The sequence below is a fragment of the Alternaria arborescens genome, assembly GCF_004154835.1.
Source record: "Alternaria arborescens strain FERA 675 chromosome Unknown contig_2, whole genome shotgun sequence".
In the NCBI taxonomy this organism is placed as follows: domain Eukaryota; kingdom Fungi; phylum Ascomycota; class Dothideomycetes; order Pleosporales; family Pleosporaceae; genus Alternaria; species Alternaria arborescens.
This window is the reverse complement of record NW_021167857.1, coordinates 1,501,260-1,528,680: the sequence shown is the minus strand read 5'-3', so window position 1 is coordinate 1,528,680 and position 27,421 is coordinate 1,501,260. Positions and strand designations below refer to the sequence as shown.

The following is a 27,421-nucleotide window of genomic DNA, read 5'->3' as shown; positions in this document are numbered from 1 at the left end:
CCCAGAGCGGACCCGCACCCATCACCATCAGACGACATTATTGTAGAAAAGAATATCTCATTCATCAAGCTCATCAAGCTCATCATAGAAAGAGTAAACATTATAGGTCGCCGAATCGAAACAGAAAGCCCATTCTGAACCCACGCTATGCCATGTACTCATATGCCTCATTGAAGGAACGCTTCTACTCCGCGTCTCTTCCTGTCAAACATCTTGGAAAACACCTCCACTCCCAACCTTTCATTCATCCCAATCAACCCTTCGCATTCCACCGATCATTATAAGCATTGACCCCTACAGCAACCTGTCGATAAAACCAATTCCGACTTCCCTCATCACTCACAGGGATAAACGGTCCATTCGTCCCTCCCTTGAGCGTGATCCCCAGCCCCGTCCTCTCTTTACTAATCGTCTGCACGTCTTTGAGTGGTACGTCCCATTCTGTCTGCAGCTTCTTCGTCCGCACCATCATAAGGCCATTATACGTGAGCATGACGAGCATCTCCTTGTTCTGGAGTTCAAGATGCGCAATGTAGTCTTCGTTGAAGTACTTGCCGTTGTCGAGTGTCTTGAGCCAGAACTGACCAAGAGCTTCGCGTTGGGAGTAGGGCCGGACGATGCCGTCGGTGCCAATGAAACGGGTGAGACGAACGCGATCGAGGCCTTCTTGGTCGAAGACGGTGGTTGTGTTGCGGACGCCTTCTGCCATGTTGGAAGCAAGGTCGAAGGCGCCAATAGCGGCCTTGGTAGGTACGCCCAGCAGTCCTTTGCCGACTCCTTTGACGAAACCGAGAGCACCTTCCTTCTCCGCTCCTTGGATAGGATGGCGAGCAAGACCACCAAGACCGCTGGCAAGACTGCTAGCAAAGGCATTTCCACCAGATGTTATGCCGTAGAGGGCATGCTTAGGCCTGTTACGAGATCGCGACATGCGACGCTGGTCCTGGAACTCCTTGTCCAATGTTGCTGCAGAAAGTCCCTTTGACATGCTGCCAGTGAACTTGGCCATACTGTCCGAGAATCCGAAGACGGACTTCTTGACGAAGCTTGATGCACCCTTTGCGATACCGATACCGAGATCCTCTGGACGATCCGATTTGACAAGTCCTTGGTACGGCTCGTAGAAAATGTCAGCGACACCAGAGCTGATGTTGTTGAATAGACCGACTGGGTTGCCAAGGAAGTCAGCGGATCCGATGATGACGTGCACTTGTCGCAAAGATTCTTGAACGTAATGATTCTTGATGTTGTTGATCAATGCAGTGGTGGAGATGCGGGCATTCTCCAACATCAAGGAGTTGTATCGCACCGGCGCATCGTTGACATTGCCGATCGACATGGTGAGTACGTTGACAGCGAACATAAATGGGTTGGAAGTGCTCATGGTGTCCTCGGCATTGATGCGTTCTGTTCGAACGAATGACAAATCAATCTGCATGGGCTGCAGATGGAGCAGCTCAAAGTAGACATCCTGACCAGATTGCTCTTGTTTTGGCTCTGGTATGCTGAGGTTGTCATCCCACAGCTTGCCCTGCTTCTCCTCGGACCAGGAAGCGCCAGGTATGTTCGCAAAGTCGATCATAGCGAAGATGAAGTCCTCATCAATTTCGATGGTCATTTGCTGGAGGAGGAACGTGAAGTACTTGATGTAAAGTACACCATACGAATCGTCCTTGACCTTGGTGATTGTTGTCTGGAAGATGGGATGTGCCTCCATCTCCTTGCCTGTCTTTGGAACGACACTGGGGTAGAAGATGATGGGGAAGATGCCACCGTAGAGTTGGTTGTCGACTTGGATCCACTTGACTTGCATGTTGACCATCTGGTAGAGCGGCGAGTCGGAGTACTTCAGCTCGATGTCGCGTAGTGTGACGTACACTAACTCCTTCAGATGACGATTGACTAGTGATATACCGATACCAGCAAGTCGTAGCTGCGCCTTGAAAGTGACGTCGGTGTCCATGTCCTTGACTTCAAATCCAGTAGCGGAGGAAGACGTGCCAGCAGACTTTTGCTTGTACATACTCTTAGATGGCTTGTAGTTCGATACCTCGAGAGTTTGTGTGGGACCTGCTGCAACGACGTTCAGGTCAATAACCTTCATGCCGCCTCGTTCTTGGCCAGGTGGTATCTTGAATGGAATGAGAGGTCCAATCTCGGCAAGCTTGACGTGACGCTCCCTTCCGTTAGCGCTAATGACGATTTCCTTGTTCTTTGCAGCCGGGAAATCCCATGCATATGGCATGATGCTCCTAGGAGGTAGGCGGTATCTAATTGGTCTGAAGCCAGAACCGCGGTCATCCTCGTCCTCATCCAAATTCGGGTTGGCTTGCCAGTACAGGAACTCCTGGTCGCTCATGTTCTTGAACGAGAATGGCCAATGCTTGTTCTCAACGCTGACGTGAATGAAGATTGTTGCTGCTTCCATCAGGATGTCCACACGAACAAGCTTCTGGCGCTGTCCAGCCTTGGAGAGCTTGACGTGAACATTTCCAACGTTGGAGATGTTGAATGGAGAAGACCATTGGTTGTTAACACCAGGGTAGCAGAGAGACAGTTGCGGCGCTCCGCCTTGTCGTAGCCAGCGAAGAGGGAAAAGCTCTCCGTCTTTCACCGTCATCCAGTCAGATTGACCAGGCTCACGGATGAGTAACTCTTCCTTCATCTTGTTGTTGACAATGAAGCGTGGCGCAATGGAAACGCTCTTGGTCAAGTTGTATTTGCCTTCACCCTCCGAAACTGAGACACCCAAGTGCATGTCGGAGCGTGCCTTGTTTGAAGGCAACGCTACTGTGTATGAGCTACCGATCGCATCGAAACTCTGAGGCTTGCTCCAGTTAGAATCGCCGACTTTGATAAGAGCTCGGTTCTTCTTATTGTCCGATGGGTAGGAGAACATAAACGGCAAAGCCTTGCCGGCATCGTTTTGGTTATCCGAGACGACACCTTGTCCGGCAGCAGCCCTGGCTTGGCCCATGAGCTGCTGAGCGCGGACATCGAGTTGAAGGCCGGTGCGGTTGAGAACGATGTAGGGACTGTAGATTGCTACCTTGAAGGCGCCACCGCCATCAGGGAAGTTGCTAAGGATTGTCAGCACTTTTGAGTTGAGATCGTAGGGTAATGTACGTACAAGAAATGCATGTTAAGATGCAGAGTCGTGTCATTGTTGTCTTTGACCTCCAAGGTTTTCTCCCTCCTAAAGCTCTCGCGATCGGTGGAGTTGATGATGCCAAACTTGCTTGGCTTGAAGGGCCCGTCCTGCATCTCTACGCTAATGAGAAGAAGATGCGAGAGCTCCACGACATGCACCGGGCTGATGCCACCCTTCCTAAGGAAGTTTGTCCAATCTTTCTTCGTGTTGCTGTCATAAATTCTATACTTGAAGTCATATGGAAGGAGATTGTGAACTTCGACGGGTGCTTGGAGGCGAAGTCGCATGTAAGGGTACACACCGGTCAAGGGGTCTTTCTTGTCGTAGGCCGCATGTAGCTGGAAGTAGAACGGTGGAGACTGGTCGTCTTGTTCGCCACGGCAGGTAATCGTCCTCGTGGGACGCTTGAGCAAGTCTTTCCAGAACAAGCGCTCATTGGACCAGGCATAGCCGAAGCCTTGGTCTGGACGGATGACGATGGAGTGCATATAGCAGGCGCCCACAGGTGCTGGTCGAGCATCTCCAGGGGCGATCTTGTCGATCTTGAGGAGATGGCCATCTTCTGGGCTGTACATGCCGAGCTCGATCGGAATCTGCGTGTTGTTCTCCACTAACATTGGGGAGCGAATAGTGATGTTCTTGACGTTGTCGGCACCAAGTTTTACATCAATCAACAGACGGTGTTGAATGCGATCTTGCTTGGGCTTTAGGTTGTATAGGAACTCGCCCTCCCGATGAACGGGTACGCGAGTGAGAGTGTCGAAGCCACTCCCCTGCAGCTTAATACCAAGCATGCCTGTTGCGCCGTCTGTGGAAAGCGACTCTCTTGTCGACATGGGGTCTTCAAATCGCCAAGGCTGCTCTTCTCCGTCTTCAAGCTTAGCTGCAAAACCTTCTTGCTCCTTGCCGTCGGCCCAGACATCGAGACTAAAGCCTGTGTAATTGCGCACGCGGTACGGAGCATCACTACCCCGCGGTTTCGATAGAATGTCATCTTCGCTCGTGAGGAAGTCGAATGACTTGGAGCCCAGTGCAATCGTGGCGGCTGTCACTGTGAGCTCCATGGACTTGCGGGAGTAGATATCGACGGTCAGCTTGTCAGGATTCTGGTTCTTGGCCATGTGGAACCCGACACTCCAGGGCTCGATCAGCGGCTCCCATGCAGATTTGGAGAAGTTGTACACATTGATCAGGGTATCGAGTGATGTGTCGGCGACCATCGCTCCTGACCAATCTCGTACATCGACGCCAAACTTCTTTACGCGCCAATCGAGCATGGGCATTTCGTGTACATCGCCAATGAGAACAACTCGTATACCTTCAAAGCTGACATGAAGCTCTTCTCGCTTAAGCACAGCAGAAGAAGGAGGCGCCTGCTGCTGTGCGACCTGTTTTCCAGATCGTGCCGTGGTTGCAAGAGACTTGGTTCGAGGCTTCTGACTGAGTGTCTTGCCTGCGTGTGAAGTACCTTTCTTCGATGGTGTACCCGACTTGAGCTGCTTGGCCTCTGCCGAAGGCATAGGTTTCTCGGCAGGCGCTGCCATTGCCGACGCCCTGTTCACAATCTGCATTGCTAACAGAATATCGCGCAGCGATAGGCGAAGCACAAGAGGCTCGATGTCAACGGTAATGCTCATCATCGAGGATGTCGAGCCTTGATTTCTCATATCCAGAGCTGTCTGAATACTGAAGTCATCAAGAATGCGCATACGGTTCGTCTCAAACCGATCCATACGGCACAAGAACATGCCAACCTTGTCGACTTGCAAAGTCATCGCTTGCTGCTTAGATACAAGCACCTGCTTCGTACCAAGTACAATAGCTTCTGAGCTGGCCATCGCTGGGTTCGCAATAAGCACGACTTGGGCGTCTACCAAATTGACACGGAATGACATGTTCATGCCGTTATCAGTGGACTCTTCGGCAGGCTCCGGTTGTTCCAATGTTCGAGAGCCATCGGGTGACATGATATCGTCGTTGTCACTGTCAGTCTCATCCTGTTCGACAGGCGCCTCTTCAATGACCAGAGGCTCATCAGTGGCGAGGCCTGCATTTGCGAACGCTTGCAGAGCGAAAAGGTAGTCCAGTGCAAGAATAATTCTTGGACTATCGATAGTAAGAAGTGCGATCATGTTGCGCTCTTGTCCGCCTGAGATTGACACACTAGCCATGAACTGCTGTTTGACATCGTTGTTGATGAGCGACATAATCTTGCGGAACTTGTTCGTTCCCTGCGTGCGGCTGTCTCGGATCGTGAACGATTGCACGACTAGCTCAGCCTCCATTGCTCCATCGCTGATCATGCGGACCTTAACGTTGGTATCGTTGAGGGAGAATTTTGAGAGACTAGCGGCTTCAACGTCGCCTACAGGCTCGCCATCCTCGCTCTTGACAAGCTCCAAGCCAATCGTGCCGACCTTGAAGACAAAGTCCAGCTTCGTCCACTTGCTGTCGTCAGCGGAGTGCAGTTCGGGTCCTTGTGAAGTGACTACATCCTTAGAGGGCTCAGATTTTCCATCGTCCTTGTCGGTTAATCGGCGCGCAGGTTCTGTCGTCTCCTTTGGTAGTTCAGCCTGCACGTCTTGATCGATAGCGTCCGACTCGGTGGCAAATGCTGCGGGTATTGAGCGCGACAGTTCTAGCGCGAACTTCATTTGCTCCGGTGTGAGTTGTAGGTTGATGTTTGACATATTACCGTCGATTTCGAGATCCGGGCGCTGCTGACCTGCTTTATGCTCGACCATGGTAATGTTGAAGTCGAGATCAACTTTGTCAATTAGCTGCAGTTCTTCTGAACGATTCTCATCATAGTGCAGCTTCGACGTAAGCTTGATGTTGCGGATGCCGGCCGACAGCTTGTTCGCGGTCTCTGCGCCCTTAGAATCATCAAGAGGCACGAAGCTGTTCTTCGCGTAGATCTCTCCCAGATTTGCAGTAAGAGTGTCACGATCTGGTTTATCGGACACTACCATACGTGGGAAGACAACAATAGGTGTGGCGATTGTAATGTCAAAATGGAACTTGGTAGCTCGTTGCTGTACCTGTGTTGCCTGGTTTGCCGCAGCCTGACGAGCTGCATTAAAAATTGCCTGCATCTTACCGAACTTGACAGCAAACTCCATGATCTTACGGAAAGGCTCTGTAAGGAAGTTGATCTTGATAGAACCTGTTTTCAGTGCGACAGCCATGTCGTACCCAGGATAGCTCTCCGCATCTGGATCGAAGGTCTCGTAGCTGAAATCGGCCAGGTTCTTGCCCTCGATAGTGACCAATTGACGGAGCGACGATTCCTCAGAGACACCTTGATTGATATCATCGATGAGCGACAAATTTCCAAGACGTCCACCAATGCGCATCGTCTTGCCGCTGAGGAAGATGCCAACATCTCCAGAGTTCAAACTCAGTGTAGCTAGACGTATGCCGTCGTTGTTCAGAACAACAGCGATGCGCTTGAGCTCTGCTCGAATGCGTATCTTGTCGGGCTCCGCTTGAGTTTGGTTAGCAACCGGCTGCTGTTCTTCCTTGTCGGTTATCTGAGCTTGCTGATTTTGCGGTTGACCCGGATTGGTGAAGGTATCGAGGACGAAGTCCAGCAACGTGAGTAGTGTCCGCCTGGTTACTATCAAGTTGATCGTTGAGACAGCCACATCCAAGTTGGTAGCAATACCCTCGTACTTGGTCTGAAACTCAGGAGACTCTTTGTTCACTTTGACGAACTTGAGTGAGAACAAATCCTTCTGTTCGTCCGCTGACACATCCTCTGAAGAGATGATGTTCTTGAACTCAGGGAGAGTAGACTCCTCGACGTGGTCCTCAACAGCCAAGCTCTTCAGACGAACGTCCGCAGCCATCTCGAAAGCCTCCTGGTAAAAGTCGAGATCAAAGCTCTCAGCAATGAGCTCAACCAGTAGCTGATCAGACTTTCTCCCTTCTGGATCTGCTCTGTACAATGAACCCTGAAGCTTGTCGACTGTGAACTTGAATTCGAAGTTGCGCTGATGCAGATGTGCCTCTTTCTTTTCGTCTCGGATCTCCGGGGCGTCAGAGAACTTCTCGTCCTTGTCTCCATCATGACCTTCTTCTTCCATAACCAGCTCATGCTCTTGCGCGGAAAACGCAAACGACTTTGAGCGCGACCGCCCAAGAGGATCTGAATCAGCCTTGGCGTCGCTTGTAGGCTTCAGATTTGCAGGGCCCTTCGCGCCCTCGGTTACTTGCTTGCTCGGTCCGTCATTGCCAAACTTTGGGATAGCTACGTCAATCAGTTTCATCAGGTTCTTGTATTTAGAATCCGACACAGAGGCATGGAGCACCGGTAGGTTTCCGGAGACACGGAACTTGGTGAGATCTGACGCCTTTGGAACAATGCATATCTCGATCTTGAAGTCCATATTAATCCGGTCAACGATGTGGTAGTTCTTCAAGCTAGAATCTTTGTCGAGCTGTGCGCGGGTCTCTTCGATAGATGGTCCTATGAGTACCTGTGTTGAGTGGAGCTTCAGATCGAATTTGTCGTACATAAGCTTCTCCAATTTGCGGAAATCTTCGTCAGTGTACTGCTGCTTTTGCTTTGCCTGAATATCACGAAGAGTGTCCTTGTCGACGAGTTCGCTCGTTACGCTCACATGACCAGCATCGACGATGAGACAGTTGCTTGACTTCTTTGTGACGGAATCTGGCACGATAATGAGCGGCGCTTGAAGATCGAGCTGCGCGTTGATAGTCTTGTGTTCGGTAAGCGCGAACTCCAGGCCTGCGCGTGTTTGTTGCCGAATGCCTTCAACAGTCGCTCCAGCGGTCTCCATGAGCGCGCCGATAGACTCCATGTGTCTCTCTGGAGGCTTGAAGAATTTTGCTACCTCCACCACGAACCTGGGGTTGTAAACAAACTCCATGCCCTTCAGCTTCATGGTCAGGTTTGTGTCGGCCGCTCCATCCAGTGGGTTGTTCTCGAAAGTGAGGAAGAAGAATGGGTCTTCTTTGTCCTCACCATCTTCATCATCATCTTCGTCCTTGGGCGACTCATCATCATTGAGCTCTTCAATGCGCTTGTCGTCCGGAACAGGCGGTGCATCCTTGACTGTGATGATTTGGGGAAAGAGGCTGCCCTCGGTCGTACCGTCGTAAAGGCGCATACCCTCGAGCGCGACTTTGACGAACATGGAATCCGTACGTTGCAGGAACTGAGTACTGAAGGAGTCAAAGAGCAGCCGGAGGATCTCGTTGGATTTGCCATGGGGATCGCGCTTGAGTGTGAAGCTGCCGGTTCGCAAGCTCATATTGACCTCTAGCTTGACGTGTTCGCGAGGCATATCCACCGACTCAGTAATAGCCTTCTTCTCGTCCCAGTCGATGGCATCGTAGAGCTCCTTCCTCTGTTGTTCGCTCATCTGAGTGTTCTCGTCGTCATGATGTTCTTCCTTTTTGCTTCCCCATACCCAAGAAGACCATGTTTGCTTGGGCGGCGGTTTCGGTATCGCAACACTCTCCTTGCGTAGTTCATTCCGTGCCAAAGAGCGCCAGAAGCGGAGGTCCTCGTATTTCAGCTTTCGCTCGAGCTTATCCAGGTCTTCGGCCTCAGTAGCATCAAGCTTCTCATCGCGTTTCTTCTTCTTGAAAAGTTCAATGTACCGTATACGGTCGTCGCGGCGCTCTTTGAAGTAATCCCAGCTCCATTGTCGGTTTCTCTCATGGATCTTGTCAAGTACAGCCTTACCGGCGAATCGAAGCCAACCAGCAGGATCCTCCTTGGGTGATGACTTAGGTTGCAGCCTCTTGTACTCTTGGTGGCGGATGAAGTAGTGGAACAGGTCGACTAGCATGAGGGCATCGCGGTATTGATCCTCGTCAATGATGAAACCAAGCTCATCAAACAGAAGTCGAGCCTTCATCTTGGCCACATCCATTTTGCCAGTCTTGTCCATCTCTAAGCCAGCGCGACCACTGATGGGCTTGAGGATAAACTGGTGATCGCCCAGATCTGGGTTGTCGCCTCTTGCAATCATGCCCTTGGCGCGCTCAATGAAGTCTGCTCGGTCGATTTGCTGCTCTTCGCTGCTTTGACTGCCCTTGCCAGTACCAATGAGCTTCGCATCTGTGTCCCAGTATACCGCCAACGAGCCCAGCGTGGCCAACTTGTGCGTCGAGGCCGATGTACCTTGGATGAAGGTAGGCTTCCAGTTCTCGTCAGTGCTGATAGCACTGAAGTCTGCGAGGGTAACACCAAGGGCGAATGGGTGTCCGGGGTCGGCGATGGAGTCTTCGTATCGGATGTGGATGTTCTTGACGGTGACCTGGACGTTGTCGACGATGGCGGTAATCAAGCTCGCGGTGAAGCTCTGGTTCTTCTGCTGCTCTTCTGCGCTCATGCCTTCTGTGTTGCGCTCCTTCAGCAGCTCCGCGCTGTCAAGCTTCTCCATCTTGACAGCATGCGCACGCTTATCCTCCTCTTCTGCGTCATAGTCTGCATCTTCCTTGGGCGCGGCAAGTAGGAACACATCTTCAATGTTGACCTTTAGCGGCTTCCCTCGTAGATTTGACCAGGGTATGGATAGTGTGAGCGAGCCAAGATGTCCTTCAACGACGTTCAGCGGTAGGCGTAGCTGATCAAGGGCTTCTCGACGAAGTTCGAGATCTCGCAGCTTGACGTCGCCAGACCAGATGCCGACATTTAATTGCTTTGGATCGAAGTTCTGGACATACATGCCCAAGAACCGATTCAGCAATGTTGACACGAGTCCCTCGAGCATGGTGGCGGTGGGCGACCGTTACCCAGGCCGGGCGTCGAAGCGTAGGTGGGTGAGTAGGTAGGTGGGGTATAGGGTATATCGGGGTCGGAGGGGGATCGTTATGTCGTAGAACTGTGTGGATTCATAGGGAACGGCCGTCAACGGGTAGATGCCACGATTGGGGCAATTGTGGTAGGTAAATACAAGGTGGGGCGGGTAAGGCACAGGTCTGAGTGTTGTGCTGCGTGGAGTATTACCGAGGCGGCGGTGGAAACAGGCCGCAGGGAGTGTCGAGAATAGAATACAAACCCAAAGACAGCAGACAGCACAGTAACCCGCCAGTAATTAGACGACGCACAGGACGCGTAAAGGTGGAGTGGAAGTGATCTCCAAGGCAGCTACAAGGGCGATGCATGACGTAGCGCATAGTCTTCCCGCTCACGTGTGCGGGCCGTCTCTTGTTTGATTCGCCGGAAGTGCCATTTCCATTGCGGATTTCTTGAATTTCTGCCCACGCCTCCAAGCCCCCGCGGATCCATCTGGGCCTGCATACCAGCATACTAGCCTGGGCCAATTGTTCAATTGCCATCCGCAGCACATTGGCCAGAACTTTGCCGCGATTTCGACTTTCGATAATTCACGTTATACTCCCACCTCGACCAATACAGCGAAGCTCCTGCACAGCGCGTCCCTTATACCACGACAAGTTCTCTAAACATCTCACAATGGTCTGGCCCTTCTCGAGCTCAGGCGCAGATGCCTCTGCAAAGCAACAACCACAAACCATATCCACTACCACAGCTCCCGTGCAAAAGCCCAGCGATGCATCGACACAAACCATAGAGCACCAACCTACCTCCGCCCCCAACGATCCCGACTTCTACGCCGCCCACCCACACCTCGCACCACCCTCCTTCTCCACAAACAGCACATCGTCCTCGTCAACCTCGCAAAACTCATCTGCCCCCGATGCCCCCGAGGAATTCGACCCTACCCTTCCACGCTCCATGTCCTGCCGCGCAGCCTTCGACAGCGCCTTCTACTGCTCCTCGTTGGGCGGCCACTTCAACGACATATATCGGTACGGACAACTGCGCAGTTGCTCCGACCACTGGAACGATTTCTGGTTCTGCATGCGCACCAAGAATAGTTATAGCGGCCAGGACGTCAAGGAGAGGATGATTCAGGATCGGTATCGCGAGAAGGAGGAGAGGGTAAAGAGTGGCCCGAATAGTGAGGATGTTTGGAGGAAGAGAGGACCTGGAGAGGAGGTCAAGGGGGCATTTAGTAGGAATATGGAGGAGCTAGGTGCATGATAAGTCATGGCATATGCCAGAGTAGACCCTGATGGTAGACAATGGGTTCACACACGCAGAACACTGATACGCAAGCGCTTGGTATACGTCAAGAAGGGAGTTTTGCCAGGTCGTATACCCACTCAAGGGATAAGAATCCCCAGAGGGTACCGAATTCTTTCGGTGACGACAAGGGGAAAACCTCCATGGTATCTGTCGACGAGGTCACATTTGAGGCGCAGGGAGGTTAGAGTTGTTGCGCAAGTCGCAACATGTACAATAGTCATGATACCCTCAGATAGCATAACATCAAGCATCTACACACATTGTTGTCACTCCACCCTGAAGGTATACGCTGACTTCTGTAGCGCCTATCTCAAACGCCAAATACCGTGTATACTTCAGGGTTCAATTTCAAACCAAGCCACATCCTGTGGAGGTCCAGATCTGAGTGGGTGTCAGCACATAAATAGACAATCTTATGAAACTGAGCAACCCTGAGTGTCCCAAATGGGCTTTGCTCTTGATATGTCGACCGAAAGCTCTAGATGTTTCAAAGTGTTTTCCAGGACAAGTTGGACAGCTAAACCATCCGTCGTGATCTGCGCCACCTATCTGAACAATAGCTGCATGAGTATCCCCGGACAAGTGTTTTTGTTGCTCGGTTGCATTGCGAGAGTTGACTTTGCACGTGTCGCAGTAGTGCTTGAAAGCTGCTTTGTCTGCCTGCTTACGGAGTAAGGTCTTGGGCGTCTGTTTCGCATTGTGGATGCGTATGCGAGCTTTGAATTCCGGGGATGCGTTCTTCCTGAGCTGGCGTTGATAGCGATAATCATATTGTCGATCTCGCTCACGCTGCTGCCTTTTAACCTCAGCCTTAGTTGCACTACTAGATGTGTCTTGACTATGTATACCCTCTTGCATTGGACTGTGGCTGCATAGCCCCAGATCTGCTAAACTCCACCCTAAAGGTATACGATGACTTCTGTGTCACCTATTCCAAACACAAGAACACTCTGTATACCTTCAGGGTTTAGTTTCAGATTAAGATATGAGATCTGCTAAGATTCACCCTAAAGGTATACGTAGACTCCTATATTAGCTACCTTTAACATAAAAACACCCCGTATACCTTTAGAGCTTGGTTTCAGGTTAAGATATAAGATCTGCTAAACTCTATCCTGAAGGTATACACTGACTTCTGTATCACTTATTCTAAACACAAAAACACACTGTATACCTTTAGGATTTGGTTTCAAGTCAAGACATATTGTGAACACCTTCCAAGTTGCACCTTTCTATCCGTCGTTTCAAACATCACAAAGCAAGTCAAGACCAAGTATTTGAAGTATTCTCTCAATTCTCTACACAGGATATAGAACTATCCCACTATTAGAGTACATGCTGACACCACCTAACTTTTCCTCCCAATCGTTGATCGTTATTCATCCGATGCATAAGAAGAAACCATGAAACTGGCTCAATTAATTGGCCGTGAAACTCCGTGAACTACCACCCATGGAAAAGAAGTCTATGCTTGAAGATGCACAAGGAAAGGAAGACAAGAGACTGCAGTGAAGCGATCCGCTTAGTCGACCTCCTCGACGGTTGGGCCGTCATCACCGCCGGCACCACCTGGGGCGCCACCGGGCATGCCGCCACCGGGCATACCGCCGGGCATGCCACCCTCACCACCAGCTCCGTAGAACTTCATCATGATGGGGTTGGCAACACCCTCAAGCTCCTTCTGCTGAGACTCGTACTCGTCCTTGGTGGCGGTCTGGTTGTCGTCCAACCACTGGACGGTCTTGTCAATCTCGGCAGTGAGCTTCTGCTTGTCGCCAGCATCAAGCTTCTCGTCGACCTTGGAGTCGGAGAGAGTGTTGCGGAGCGAGTAAGCGTAGGACTCGAGAGCGTTCTTAGCAGAGATACGGGCAGCCTCTGCCTCGTCCTCAGCCTTGTACTTCTCGGCCTCAGCCAACATGCGCTCGATCTCCTCCTTGGAGAGACGGCCCTTGTCGTTGGTGATGACAATCTTGTTGGTCTTTCCGGTACCCTTCTCGAGGGCGGAGACGTTGATGATACCGTTGGCGTCAACATCGAAGGTGACCTCGATCTGGGGAACACCACGAGGAGCAGGTGGGATACCGGTAAGCTCGAACTTTCCGAGCAGGTTGTTGTCCTTGGTGCGAGCACGCTCACCCTCGTAGACCTGGATAAGCACACCGGGCTGGTTGTCGCTGAAGGTGGAGAAGACCTCGGACTTCTTGGTGGGGATGGTGGTGTTGCGCTTGATGAGAGCAGTCATGACACCACCAGCGGTCTCGATACCGATGGAAAGCGGCGCGACGTCGAGAAGCAGGATCTCGGAGGTGGACTTGGAGGATGTGTCACCAGACAGGATAGCAGCCTGGACGGCGGCACCGTAGGCGACAGCCTCATCGGGGTTGATGGACTTGTTGGGCTCCTTGCCGTTGAAGAAGTCGGAGACCATCTTCTGGACCTTGGGGATACGGGTGGATCCACCGACCAAGACAATCTCGTGGACGGAGGACTTGTCGATCTTAGCATCGCGGAGGACACGCTCGACGGGCTCCATGGTGGAGCGGAAGAGGTCCTGGCAGAGCTCTTCGAAACGAGCACGGGTGATGCTGGTGTAGAAGTCGATACCCTCGTACAGGGAGTCGATCTCGATGGAGGTCTGAGCGGAAGAGGACAGAGTGCGCTTGGCCCTCTCGCAAGCGGTTCGGAGACGACGGAGAGCACGAGCGTTGGAGGTCAAGTCCTTCTTGTGCTTGCGCTTGAACTCGTTGGTGAAGTGGTTGACGAGACGGTTGTCGAAGTCCTCACCACCCAAGTGAGTGTCACCGGCAGTGGACTTGACCTCGAAGATACCCTCCTCGATAGTCAAGAGGGAGACATCGAAGGTACCACCACCCAAGTCGAAGATGAGGACGTTGCGCTCACCCTCGGTCTTCTTGTCAAGACCGTAGGCGATGGCAGCGGCAGTAGGCTCGTTAATGATACGGAGGACGTTGAGGCCGGCAATGAGACCAGCATCCTTGGTGGCCTGACGTTGCGAGTCGTTGAAGTATGCGGGAACAGTGACGACAGCGTTGTTAACGGTGCCACCGAGGTAGGACTCGGCAGTTTCCCTCATCTTGGTCAAGACCATAGATGAGATCTCCTCGGGTGTGAATGTCTTCTCCTCGCCCTTGAACTCGACCTGGATAACTGGCTTGCCACCCTTGTCGATGACCTTGAAGGGGAAGTGCTTCATGTCGGCCTGGACCTCAGCGTCGGCGAACTTGCGACCGATGAGGCGCTTTGCGTCGAAGACGGTGTTGACGGGGTTCATGGCGACTTGGTTCTTTGCGGAGTCACCAATGAGACGCTCGGTGTCAGTGAAGGCAACGAACCTGGATAAGTTAGTGCATGGTCTTTGTTGCAGATGGGCAGTTGTGTGACTTACGAAGGTGTTGTCCGGTTACCCTGGTCGTTGGCGATAATCTCAATGCGGTCATCACGGAAGATACCTACGCAAGAGTAGGTAGTTCCAAGATCGATACCAATCGCGGGTGCCATGATGTCGATGTGTATTTGTGGTGGGGTATCAAAGGTAAAGAAAAGTTCGTAAAATGCTCACAAGTCGGTGACTTATAAAGGTGAGGCTTTCGCGGTGTAGTGTGGTTTGATGTGTGTAGTGGAAGAAGAAACAGTCCCAAGGCGCGGGCAGACGAAGTTTTTGTATCGCTGGATGCGTGGTGTTTCTACAGAATTCCAGCGCCTTCGACGTGCCAAGCAACCAACCAGAACCTTCCCGCAAGCTCGCGCAAGCTCTGCGACCCACTAGAAACAGCTGCCTTGCACGCTTTCCGGGGGCAAATACCTAGTTTCTTGTCACCAGGGATCCACAGTGCGCCGATTGTACCGCCTGCGTGTTGGTACCAACGCCTTTTTGCTTGAATGTTCTTGCCTCTTCTTTCGCCGCCGCAAAGGGCGCTGGCCGATGGGAGCCTATGACGGAACCCTCCCCCCACCAACATCTGAAAACGGTGACATAAGCGAATGCCCCGCCATGAGCGGGTCCATATGTCATGCCGCCCATGGCAACGACGGGTAGTTTCAAGTAGCTTCCAGATGTCCAGGATTTTTTTAATCATTGCGATCGGCGGACAGAGCCCAACGGTTGAGTCGTCGCAACACCTTCGTCATTACCGTCTTGCGTTTGCTCTGCTCGAGGTGTCCATAGTATACTCTGAAGGTATACACTACTTGTTGTTCTGTGATGTGTTCATGTCAAACATACCGAATACCCCCAGGGCACAATTTGGGTGCAACTTGGAGGTTGAGTTCTTTTGGACTGTGCCTAGAGGTAAAACCTAGCCAGAAGCATACATCGCTTCCTATAATCCCAACAAACACCGCCAAACCCAGTGAATACCATCTGGGTAGGGTATCCCTAAACTTGCTCGAAGAATCTAGGCCTATGTAGTAGCCACCACTATCCATCTCCGGAATGACAACGTAAATGCCTTAGACATTTTGAGGTATGTGTTGGGGTAAACTCTTCAAGAAGGCGAGGGTCGGCGGAGATGGTGAGCGTAGCTGAGTCCATATTCCAGGTACAAAGCGAACGCGAGAAAGGAAGTATATGGCGGCAAGGACATCCATGGTGGCAAAGGTGATCCTGAAATGAGGATTGACCCAGGCATCGTGAACGAGAGAAGACCAGATACAGGACAGGATAAAAGTCGCGACGCTTGTATAGGCCAGCTCCATAAAGGCTTTTGTCAGGGTGTACTCTTGATGGTGGTGGACTGAGGACGCAAATCAGATCCAGGTGGATGGAAGTATGTCCGGTTTTTATCCCATACAACCTCCCTCAAACATCTTGGCCGGGAAGTAGGCATTCGTGGTGGTCGAGGAAGTGGTATCCATGGTGGAGGTGGTTGTTGATGAAGGCACGATCATAGGAAAGGAAAATAAAAGGAAGAATGTTGGCTACACCCACCCTTTTTGTGTTTGCGCCTTCCATATGCCGTGAAAGGCTTGTCCAGATGTGCTCGATGGTGAACTGAGAGATGCAGATGCAGATGCAGATGGATGGGGCGGATTCCCAAGTTTCTACCTCAGACCATCTGACCTCAGACCATCTTGGCGGCGAAAGTGAGTGCTCCAGAGCGGAAGGTACTCTAGATATTCGTGGTTGGCTTATTGGATGGAGCTCGGGATGAACATGGTGAGTTTCGTTCTCCGAAGATACATAGAAGGTGGTGATGTGCGGGCTGAGTGTGCCTGATTCCGGATGTAGGGCAGCAGAATACAGACTAATAATGGACAGTGAGTTCTACCTCAGGCTTCTGAGGTCAGAAGATCTTGGCGGGCGTGAGTATTCTAGAGAGGAAGTTGCGGTAGATGCCCAAGGCGGCATTGTATCTGGAAAGGGAACGACTAGAACACAAGGAAGAAAGGCATCTTGCAAAGGCAACATGACATAGTTTCAGGTTGCATCAAGTTGTACTTGACTTATCGAGAAGCATCCCAGATTATTCATCATCCACAACAGAGTCCCATACATTGATTATATTCGTATCCTGATGTACTATAATACAGACATGGTAGAGCCAACTGAGCTAATCCTGGTATGCTTCAAAGAAGCGTCGTACATAGACAACTCCCCCTGGAATGTCTATGTGAGCAGAAAGAGATAACAACGCAAGTCGATAAGAGGAGTGCGCCATACATGCACCGCACCAAAACGCCAATAATGGGTATATGAACCGTAATCGCGAAACCTAAGACAGATTGTGGAAGCGAACAAGGACGTCAGAGTATACGGCGGGCCTTCTAAGCACGTCCCCTGCCGCGTCCCCTTCCGCTACCACTCGCTGTCCGTGTCATCGCAACACCGCCACCGTGGCCACCAACAGCCAGCGAATCTCTGTCGCCGTAACGTCCCAGTGGTGTGTTTCCACCAGCGTCTGACCACCCCGCCATGCTGCTCTGCGCGCTCATCGGAACACCACCTAAGCTTGCGCCCACCTCTAAATGAGGTGCTGTGCTCCTAAGAGCGCTCGTCATCTCGTGGACTGGCTCCGAGAAGTTAGGTGGCTGGACTTGGTAATCACGCGCTTTGACAGGATTGCATGCGGCTTGCAGGAGCTTTTCGTTGATATCGTCGTCCGGCGGTGCTTCCCTAAGCATTAGCTTCAGATCTTGCTCGATGTCGTGTGCGCCAAGAGGAGGTGGTGGCGGTGCTGAGGCGTTGATCTTTTGGAAAATCTTGGCATCCAGAACGAATGGCGGGTTGTAGATGAATGGAGGTATTTGTCCGCTGACTATGGCTGCCGTGGGGTTCAGTGCTGAGCGTGTAGCGCCGCGGGTAGCGTGAGGGTTCGACGAGTGTTGACGCATCATATCCGTCGCGCCGGGCACGTCGTCGGAATCTTGATCCTGATCCATGGCGTCTCCGTTTTCGGAAGCGTGGTCGCCGTTTGTGCCATTGGTGTTGCCGTTTGTTGTGGCTTCCTGCGGTGCAGCCTCTGTGTTCTTCATCTTGGCGAAAAAGTGGGAGGCGGCCATGGTGGCTTGGTTCATAGCCATGTTGAGCTCCTTCTCGCTGAACAAGCGCTCGAGGGAGTATGCAGACGACTCGAACTGGGCATTGATGGTGCGCGCTTTGGCTTCGCGGAAGGGTGAGCCGATGCCCATCTCGGTAGGGCGACCAGAGGGACCTGGGGAATCGTTATCCTGGTCTTCGTACAGCTTGCGCTTTCGCTTGTGCTCGGTAGCAGCAGCCATATCCTCGGCGTCGCCAAATTTGTGTCCTGTTCTCCTAGTCTTCCGGGGGGCTTGTGGACCGCCAGGGCTTGCAGGATGCCCTATGCTGAACTGATTGGGATGGAGGAGCATCGCATTGCTGTCGGATAGGTCCAGTTGCTCCTTCTCTCGCTTCAGTCTGTTTGTCCGTTGTTGTATGCTTGCGACGAGTCGTTCGCGGATGGTGGCAGCGAGCAGCTTGTGCTCTTCTTCGGCGATTTGGACTTTGTAGTAGTGTGAGTTTTCGATCTCGTTCTTCGTGTTCTGGTTCTTGTTCTAATTGGCATGGGCGGTTAGCGTCTCATCTCAGTACAGCAGAAGCCGTGGGACTCACCCAGAGCATTGTCAGGTTGTAGTCGCGCTCTTCCATCGCATCATTGACGGCATCTACAAATCGCGAATAGTGTTTTCCACATTGCGCAATGTAATCGGTACCGGCGCTTGGTGCGGTAGGTACGTTGTTCCCCATGATTTGCGAGATGAGCTCTGTGGCCTCTTCGCCGCCGTCTTCGAGCGGCTGGTTCGCATATGGATCCGCCTTCATAATCAGGTTGATGTCGGCTTGTAGCGCGGCAAGCTGGGCTCTGTAATGGCTGTCCCTATTGTCGGAGAATGTGGCCATCATCTCCGCGAGCTTCTCGGCGAGCATGTTGCGTCGTTTGTCGCGCTTCGAAGGTTGAGGTTGGGGGGATGTCGCGGAATGACCTAGCGGAAAGTTGTCCGCCGGCGACGGACTGCCATTGCGGACCATGGCGATAGGTGAGGCCCTCGGGGGGTGCTGGAGGTGTCGACTGTTTGAGACAGGGTCGTCACAGGGCTGCGCGAGTGTTCGGGTCCGCTTGGTTCGCTGTAGAGAAGTCTAGAGTCACTACACAGTATGACGCTAGGAGCGCAAGAGATAATCATGCACGTTCAACGAAAGCAGTGCAAATCGAAACGATGCGGCAGGCGGGATGTGGTTTGCGAGAGTGAAGGGTCGGCTATCGAGCATTAGCATCACTTGCTGCATTACAAACAGGGTCTAGCGTGAAAGAAATGCGCTAGCACACCTCTGAACCGTTCGCCGACATGGAACCATCCAAGCTGAACACAACCCCATGTGACCAAGTTTGTATGATCATTCTACGCGTCAAAAGCCTGGTGCAGTAGCTTTCCCAAGTTGATGTAGATTAGGATTTTGCGAAACTATCTGGAAAGACTGATGTTAGGACAGCTTGCGTACCTCGCACACAAGAACAGCCAATTGCTACAACTAATCTAGTTGAACTACATATTGCGATACGCGAAGCTCGAAACAACCATGTGCCATCTTCTGACCTGATTAGCCCTTCCCTGACCGTCACTAGACGTTTCTTTTCCCAAACGATTGCATTCTCTCTGGTCCGTCACGTCCACCATAGACATTCTTGCTAGCCATTCGGCATCGCCACCTAGGCCTTGAAGCGTCGCTTGAAGTCATCGCACAACTCGAGCGTCAAGTTTGCCTCGCCCTTGGGGTAGGACGCGACGTTCTCCGGCCTGTGGTCACCGATCCAGACAATCTCCTGCACAGGCAAACCATCGGTGTTGTGGATGCGGACCTTCTCGTCCACAAAGGCGGGACCGACTGCACTGCTCAAGCTGTACCATAGCCCTCCTCCATAAGAGTACTGCATATTCAAGATTGGTTTGCTGGTACCGAAGGCATCTTCTGAATTGACTACCTGGATGTTGACGCCCGTGCCGTCTTCTGCGAATTTCTGTTTTTCCGACCACGTGTCGCCCGGCTGGATTTTCTGCAGCTCGCTTCTTGTGGTCTGAACAGACGATACCCACACAGGGTAGTGACACTTGTTGTTGACAATAGAGTAGGCTGCGAAAGCCGTGTTGGCTGTCAAGGCGAGACTCCCGATGAGGGTTGGGATACGCATCTTAGTGGTAGAGATCTTGCGATCAGGTTGGAATTTAGTGAAAGAAGTTGGTATGTCGGCTGACTCTGATGAAGCTTACTTGAACTGTAGGAGCCTGGTTCAGTTCATGCCGCGCTCTTGACCTACTCTTATATCTGGCGAAGACGCCCCGGTAATCCGCTTGTGCTTCTTACCAGTTGTGTGCTCGAAACTTGAGCCAAAGCTAGGAGTCTTTGGTGTCTGTACAATGTTACTATCCAAAGTCATGCGTCCGTGTTCGATCCAGGCCATGACGGCAAGCCATAAACCTACGACTATCCGAAAGATTCCACATTGGATGTGAGGAATGACGCGCTCGTCAAGATCGGGGGGCACAAAAGCGGCAAGGCAAGGTAGGACATCACTCATTTGGCGTGGTACTACAGACAGCATACTCAAACAATCTTAGTCCTATGATGGCGCTGCAGGTACAATCGTGCACATATCCGTGCTTACAGGGCGGCGTTTTCTGAGGACGAATGGAAAAATTGACGGATGGTACAGAAATGACAAGATGTCTTTGAAGCAGTAATCGCCGACATGAAAATGTGACTAACGGAAGCAGACCGGTGAGCAGAAGGGAATTGCGCGTCGATACTGTTGTGGTGAGAAAATATCACAAAACGTGAGACGGGTGCCCTACGACAGTCCTGTCAACTGTCATGTGCGGGTGATTGTGCTCAATCAACGACTTTCTTGTACTGTTACCACGAGCTCAGCTTCTTCGGAATGGCAGACGGGTCCTGTATCACAACTGAGCCTCAATATGCGCAACGTGCAGAGAGGCCCAAACTGCATGGCCGTCGTGATGACGCGTGATAATGATTGACAGCAGACATGTGACACGTTCGATGAGGCGAGGAATGTGTTTGCGTTGGACAATGCACGAGAACAGAGTCAACGAGGAGAACTTCGTCGCATGTAAGGAGACGTGAGATGCGCTCTGAAAATTCAGAGCCAGCGTGACATGAAAATGGCTTGGAAGTAACTCTTGATGTCGTTCTAACATCGAATGAAAGCGGAAGGAGATGGGCTAAAGGGAACAACTAAGCCGGGCGGTGCCGTGTGCTGCCGAACCTCGGCATACGAGTTGGATCCTGGATCCTCCACATTCCGCCCGCATTTGGCTTGCCCGCGGAAGTGCTGCCGCCATGTAGTTCTCACGCTTCGACTTGTTAGAGTCCCTTTCTCCCGAGGGCCGTGTTCACCGTGTTCTGAGTATACTTTGAACATTGTCAGTAGCATCATCCAGCCATGTCTTCCTCCGCTCTCCGCACATCCATGAGAATGGCCTCACGGCCGCAACAACGGCTGGCTAGCATCCAAAGACAGTTCAGCAGCTCTGCGCCGCAAAGGAAAGAGATACGGGATGCATACATTATAAGCGCGAGCCGAACACCCACCGCAGTGGTCAGTAATATGGTATTCCAAGCTACCTCAGCTACTCACTAAGTCATAGTTCAATGGCAACTTCACAACAGTATCCGCGACCCAACTCGGCGCCACAGCCATCAAGTCCGCCCTTGAAAAGTCAAAAGTCCCAATCTCCTCCATAGATGCCGTCTACATGGGCAACGTCCTCTCCGGAGGCGTCGGACAGGCACCAGCGCGGCAAGCAGCCATCTTCGCTGGGCTGCCCACCAACATCGAAGCCACTACGATCAACAAAGTATGCGCATCGGGTCTGAAAGCAGTAAACATTGCCGCCTCGACTATCGAGCTCGGGCAAGCGGAAGCACAGGTCGCTGGAGGAATGGAGAACATGACACGAGTTCCGTACTATATGAACAGGGCCAGCCAGCAACCAGCATTCGGCCACCAGAAGCTGCAGGACGGCTTGATCGCTGACGGACTGTGGGATGTCTACAACCAGATCCACATGGGCAACTGTGCAGAGAACACGGCAAAGAAGTACGAGGTTTCAAGACAGGACCAGGACGACTACGCTATCGAGACATATAAGCGCGCACAGCAAGCATACAAGGACGGACTTTTCAAAGATGAAATTGTGCCAGTCACTGTCAAATCGAGGAAGGGCGAGACTGTCATCTCCGAGGATGAGCAGTACAACAAGCTGAAGCTGGACAAGGTCTCCACGCTGAAACCAGCTTTCGAAAAGGGGCCAGATGGCACAGTCACAGCGGCGAACAGCTCGCCCCTCAGTGATGGCGCTTCAGCATTGATACTCGGAAGCAAGGAAATCGCACAGCAATACGGCAAGGACAGCCGTGTACTGGCAAAGGTCGTCACCTACGCCGATGCTGCCGTTGGTATGTACTCACGGACTCTTGTGCTCATCCACTCTCACTGACTCTACCCAGACCCCATTGACTTTCCCGTCGCCCCCGCTTCCTGCGTTGAGAAACTCCTGAAGCAATCCGGTCTCTCAAAGAACGACATCGCTATTTGGGAGTTCAACGAGGCCTTCGCTGCCGTTATCAAGGCCAATGCCAAGATCCTTGGTCTCGGCACGGACAATGTAAACCCAAGAGGTGGTGCTATTGCTCTGGGTCACGCCCTGGGTAGCTCCGGAAGCAGGATCCTGGTTACACTGCTACATCAACTGGAGGTTGGACAGTATGGTGCAGCTGTCATCTGCAACGGAGGTGGCGCGTCATCAGGTATCATCGTTCAAAGAGTCAGCGCGGATCAACTGTAGGTCAGGGTAAGAAAGATGGTATGTATACCGAATCACAAAAAAGTTAGTGAATGATACCAAAGGGATGCGTGTTCACAAACTTGTGGTGTCACGATCCAGGCATCCCACGTGGCCTTCGAACCAAAGTGTATCGTACAGCCCTAACCAAACAGCAATGGCTCACAGTCAACAACACAGCAGATAGACAGGCAAAAAAGACGACATTGGCCAGATTCGAACTGACGCTCCCTAAGGAACAAGATTTCAAGTCTTGCGCGATAACCACTCCGCCACAATGCCTAGGATGTTGATATATTCGCCACTCGAACAACACGTATTATGTAGTCAAAACTGGCCCTATGTGAGCAAGGCTTGCAAATCACACCGCATTTTACGAACAACAAAGATCTGAAGCAACGTGTTTCCTTCGTGGTGTGGAGCACAAAGGTGGAGTATGCGGTGTGTTTACGGCTACGTACAGGACAGTGATGGGTAGGTGCGTGGTTGTGGAACGACAAACAAGAAGTTACGCGAGTAGAAGCAGATGACAGCATAGGACGCGGGGTGATACGCTGTAAGACATAATACGTGAGATAACGACTACTCGATTTATCTTACCAAAGTAAGGGTCGAACGACTGGAAGACGACAAGCGGTTATGCGTGAGCAACATGGGCATTTTCAGGCTGAGAAGTCATGCAATGGAATTAAATAGTATGAAAGAATGGTGAACATCTTTGCTACAATACTTTACTTTGATACGGTGTACCTTGAACCTAATCGTGGAGGCCTTGCTAGCATGCAAGGTCTTATTTTGTGACAACAAGGTACGGCGAGGGCCTTTAACATACCGTATTACAGTACGACATCAAGCAATTTCGCTCTACTCCAAATACAACTGTAAAAGCCTTCGTCGCACGTAAGGCTTCAGATGCTTAGTAAAAGGCGCAATAAGTATTTTTGAAGTGCACTTTCACTATGGTATATTGAATGGTCGGGCAACAATATCAAGTCTAGGTGTGAAGCCATTAATGACATGTTGATTCATAGAGCATGGACCCGAGAAGCGGAGAAACCTTTTACCCCAGATGTACGCCTACTACGTTAACGCTGGGTATAAGCGAACGGCGTTCTAAACAAGAAACAAAAAGCACTGTTACAAGCGAAGATCGAAAGACCCCCCTCTGCCTCATGCTTGATTCAGATTCATATCCAAATCCATGTCCAAATCCATAGCAAAGTCCATATCATCCCAAGGCATCGACGCAGCACCCTCCACCGCCGACATGCTGACCCCGGTAGTAGCAATTGAAATGGCAGAGTTATAGTCTGCACTACTCGTCGGGTTTTGCAAGTCCTCGGGCAACTGATCCCAGGACGGGAATTGGAAATCGTCGACGGTAGATTCACCAGCAGTCGGGCAGTCAAGGATAGGATTTGCGGCTGCGCTGGTTGTGAACGGCGCCATATGCGCGTTCGTTTCGTCAAGCCAGTACCTCCTCTTCGGCGATCCGGCAGTTTTCGTAGTGAACCCAATCTCGCCATGTTCGCCGAAGCAGGGACCTGCGCTACCTGCTGCTGTGCATGCGAGTTCTGAGATGGGCTCGTATACACCCAGGAGGTTGTCTGTACTGGCGGCCGTTGTAATGGGGGCGTACGAGGCTGGTGAGGTGGGCGATCCACTTAGCCCCGGTATACTGTAGGGTGTTTCGCGACCTGAGGAGAGATTTCGTGCATGTCCTTGAATGAAGTTGGTAGAGCCAGACAGCGCGAATTCGTAGGAGATGGCGCGCATCGGGTCGTCCTGGGCCATGGAGGTGCAGCGGAAAACATTATTCGCATCGAAGCTTGGGTCCACAGCAGAGCCGTAGTTGATACCGAGATCTTCAAAAATCTCGTGATTTCCATTAATATCTGGTTTGATGTTAGACATAGCGTGACAGGCGTATATAATCTCAAACACTCACTCTGTACTGGGGCTTGGGCGTCGATCCCGTGGGCCTTTTTAAACAGGTTCAACCACTCAGAGTTGTCGGCAGAGGTCTGGTTCCATGGATCGTCATCATCATACAGGATACGACGTGATTCCTTTTGTAGCATCTCGTCGGTCAAGGTTCCTGCTCCATGCTTGTCGATATACTCTCGTGCGAAGCGTCCCAGTTGCAATGTAAGGATCTCCCAGCAAGTTGCATTGGGGTTGTCGGTTGGCGACTCTGAAGAGGAGTAATCTTTAGGTGTTGTCAAGACGATAGGCCCGATTGTTGAAGGATCACTTCCGGTCTGGTATGCGGCGGATATATTGTTCGTCGCGGTGTTGATATCAAAGTTGGGCAGAAGATACTCAAGATCTCTGTTCTCCACCGATAGGTTGAGTTGCTGTTGGAAGATTAGCAAAGTAGACTTCAGCGAAGATCTGCGTGGAGTTTGACCTCACTGTGGGTCCGCATGTTCGCTACGGTAGTACGTACCTTGAGGCTGGTGGTGTTGCTGGCGGAGAAGGGAAACGGAGATTTGCTCTCGTTAGCAATAAGATACGGCGGCATAGCATTGGTCACATGGATGGCGACATGAGGGTCTAGGCCTCTGCATCCCTTCCAGTTCTTCATGCTTGCGCCATTTCGGAACTCCTTTGCCAAATGGGCGGTACGATCTTCCCACTTGTCAAAGTTCATACCGCAGAAACCGCAACGGGATTTGATGTATTGGGCTTCGGACTTCCATGTATCCATACTCGCGATCATCTTGCAACCATGCATGAGTCGCAGATGCTGTCGAAGATGGTCTTTCCGGTAGAAGGTTCGAGACTCTGGGCCTTTCTCGTAGCAAGCCGAGTGGTTGTGCGTCGCCAAATGGTCCTTACTGGGATCTAGCTCGTCACAGTAAACACATCTGGACTTTCCGGTAGCCTTGTCGGCGACAACCTCCCCAATTGGTGCACATAACCACTTCTCCAGAGACAAGTGGAGGCTTTTCTCGTGACGGGACCTTTGATACATTAGCATTTGACATTGCAAGTATGTGAAGCCGCTGAGATATTTGAGGTATCATGACCTTGCAGATCGAGGGCTGTGCAACCCTGCTTCCTCACACGAGGCGGGAGGCTGTACATACCAGTCATTCTTGGACTTGAAGGCATCAGTGCAGAACGTGCATTGGAAGATACGTTGACCCTCATCAGGACTAGCCTTCGCTGCTCGGGTAGGGAGACGGCGACGCCTCCGCCTCTCCTTTGACTTCAGACTGTTCAAGGAGCCTAGAGAGTGCCGTGATCCATGCGAGTAAGCTGAGTTGCGAGATCCAAGAGAGCCGGAAGACATTTGCGTGAGGCCGGTCTCCAAAGACGAGATAGACGGTGCTCTAAATACTGAGAAGCTTCCAGTGCTGTTGTTAGAGCCATCTTTACGGTAGCTGCTACTCAGACTGGCAGATTCTGGTGGGTCAAAGGTTTCAACAGCGTGGGCAATAGCTTCCAGTGGCGCCGGTTCGTTCTCAGGGGGAGAGTGTTTCCATCGTTCAAAAGGATCTGTCGCGAGTTAACCCAAAACTTCCGTTTGCTGGAGCGCTGGCACTTGAAATGATGCGCCAGTATCTGGAATTCTGTGCTCAACATCTGGACGCTTTTCATCTACTCGGAAAGTCATAAACTTCCCGGTGGATGTCGACGCCAGAGTTTTATGAGAGCGAGTGAACCCAGACTCGGTGTACGTACTCAAAGTTTCCCAGGTCTTGCCTGCTGGGATATTGATAGCCTCTGTCGAAGGTCGAAGGCTCGGCGATGCGCTTCGCTTGGGTCGATTCTTCTGCCTTCGCCGTGTGTTGGCCATCCAGTTAGAGATTTGGTTGAGCGACAGGCCGGTCTGCTGCTTCAAATCCTCCTTTTCTTCGTCGGTAGGATAAGGATGATCGATATGCATCAGCATCCAATCTTTCAGTACTTTGACGGCGGCTCGAGGAAAGCGAGCACCTGCGGCACCCTTCTTAAGACCTTCGTCATCCTCTTTCCCATCTTCGATTGGGCCAAGATGACCCAGCGATCGCATCTGCTTCTTGCCCGTAAGTCCACCAAAGTGTCGCGTATCGTTCTCGGCCACAACATCTAAGGTGTCTAGTGCAGTCCTCTGCCGCATACCTGGCATCCTCTCGGGGTTGCTGAAGCTGCATGGCCGGAACAAAGCGTTGCATGGGGAGCATCCGGTTTGCTTTGAGCCATCAGAGTTATAGACGAAACACTCCAGTGATCTCGATCGACAGTATTCACATGGATGAGCAGGCTTCTGGTATCGTGGAAGCCAGCTGCTAAAGTCTGTGTTGAAGTCTGTACTCGTAGGTTGAGCACTGTTGGATTGCTCCAAAGCTCCAGAATCGTCATCTGATGGAACGCTAGTACATGTTAGAACTATACTAAGGTGAGTTGGCAAGTATGAGCCACGATCCTTGCCAACCCGCAACAAGCAAGTTTCAAGTCGAGGTTGTACGACGATGCTCGGCAAACTCACCTTTGTTGTAGCAAGGTTCCTGATACGCTGTGATCGGTTTCTTGTGACACATTGGGCATGCTTGCTTCCCCGAAATCGACAAAGTCTGCCATATCGAAGGCTGCACTAGGAGTAGCCATGATGGCGGACCACGATCTCACAAGCAAGACCAGATCGTATTGGTCGGTGTCAATGATTTTCGGAGGATTAAAAGACAAGTGCGCGCCCTCTGTACGGATTAGACGATAAGGCGCAAGATGTCGTTGCGGGATGATGGATCCTAAGTACGACTGCTGGTTCAGACTCACACCTTAGGCCATACCCAAGAAAGCACTGCACACTTCCTACAGCCGCTAAACCGCATTCTGCAGGATGTCGAGTTGAA

At 51.7% G+C, this 27,421-nt stretch overlaps 9 protein-coding genes across 9 annotated transcripts; 2 read left to right on the top strand and 7 right to left on the bottom strand.

Moving 5' to 3' along the window:
- Positions 1–253: 253 nt before the first annotated feature.
- Positions 254–9,900, bottom strand: AA0111_g1376 (Vacuolar protein sorting-associated protein 13; the record flags this gene model as incomplete). The annotated part of the gene is made up of 2 exons (XM_028647028.1): positions 254–3,080; positions 3,131–9,900. 2 exons carry the CDS (start codon positions 9,898–9,900, stop codon positions 254–256), a joined length of 9,597 nt encoding a protein of 3,198 aa, XP_028510989.1.
- Positions 9,901–10,604: 704 nt separating this feature from the next.
- Positions 10,605–11,195, top strand: AA0111_g1375 (hypothetical protein; the record flags this gene model as incomplete). Its single annotated transcript, XM_028647027.1, has 1 exon — positions 10,605–11,195. One exon carries the CDS (start codon positions 10,605–10,607, stop codon positions 11,193–11,195), a length of 591 nt encoding a protein of 196 aa, XP_028510990.1.
- Positions 11,196–12,762: 1,567 nt separating this feature from the next.
- AA0111_g1374 (Heat shock protein 2) lies at positions 12,763–14,759 on the bottom strand (the record flags this gene model as incomplete). Its single annotated transcript, XM_028647026.1, has 2 exons — positions 12,763–14,593; positions 14,647–14,759. The coding sequence occupies 2 exons, from the start codon at positions 14,757–14,759 to the stop codon at positions 12,763–12,765; spliced, it is 1,944 nt and encodes a 647-aa protein (XP_028510991.1).
- A 951-nt stretch (positions 14,760–15,710) lies between these two features.
- On the bottom strand, positions 15,711–16,115 carry AA0111_g1373 (hypothetical protein; the record flags this gene model as incomplete). Its single annotated transcript, XM_028647025.1, has 2 exons — positions 15,711–15,994; positions 16,052–16,115. The coding sequence occupies 2 exons, from the start codon at positions 16,113–16,115 to the stop codon at positions 15,711–15,713; spliced, it is 348 nt and encodes a 115-aa protein (XP_028510984.1).
- A 909-nt stretch (positions 16,116–17,024) lies between these two features.
- AA0111_g1372 (hypothetical protein) lies at positions 17,025–18,747 on the bottom strand (the record flags this gene model as incomplete). Its single annotated transcript, XM_028647024.1, has 2 exons — positions 17,025–18,272; positions 18,331–18,747. The coding sequence occupies 2 exons, from the start codon at positions 18,745–18,747 to the stop codon at positions 17,025–17,027; spliced, it is 1,665 nt and encodes a 554-aa protein (XP_028510985.1).
- Positions 18,748–19,426: 679 nt separating this feature from the next.
- AA0111_g1371 (hypothetical protein) lies at positions 19,427–19,906 on the bottom strand (the record flags this gene model as incomplete). The annotated part of the gene is made up of 1 exon (XM_028647023.1): positions 19,427–19,906. The coding sequence occupies one exon, from the start codon at positions 19,904–19,906 to the stop codon at positions 19,427–19,429; it is 480 nt and encodes a 159-aa protein (XP_028510986.1).
- A 99-nt stretch (positions 19,907–20,005) lies between these two features.
- On the bottom strand, positions 20,006–20,176 carry AA0111_g1370 (hypothetical protein; the record flags this gene model as incomplete). The annotated part of the gene is made up of 1 exon (XM_028647022.1): positions 20,006–20,176. The coding sequence occupies one exon, from the start codon at positions 20,174–20,176 to the stop codon at positions 20,006–20,008; it is 171 nt and encodes a 56-aa protein (XP_028510987.1).
- Positions 20,177–21,178: 1,002 nt separating this feature from the next.
- On the top strand, positions 21,179–22,583 carry AA0111_g1369 (Acetyl-CoA acetyltransferase; the record flags this gene model as incomplete). The annotated part of the gene is made up of 3 exons (XM_028647020.1): positions 21,179–21,334; positions 21,384–22,194; positions 22,246–22,583. 3 exons carry the CDS (start codon positions 21,179–21,181, stop codon positions 22,581–22,583), a joined length of 1,305 nt encoding a protein of 434 aa, XP_028511340.1.
- A 1,167-nt stretch (positions 22,584–23,750) lies between these two features.
- Positions 23,751–27,176, bottom strand: AA0111_g1368 (hypothetical protein; the record flags this gene model as incomplete). Its single annotated transcript, XM_028647019.1, has 6 exons — positions 23,751–24,475; positions 24,529–24,937; positions 25,030–25,546; positions 25,673–26,084; positions 26,271–26,941; positions 27,058–27,176. The coding sequence occupies 6 exons, from the start codon at positions 27,174–27,176 to the stop codon at positions 23,751–23,753; spliced, it is 2,853 nt and encodes a 950-aa protein (XP_028511339.1).
- Positions 27,177–27,421: the final 245 nt, after the last annotated feature.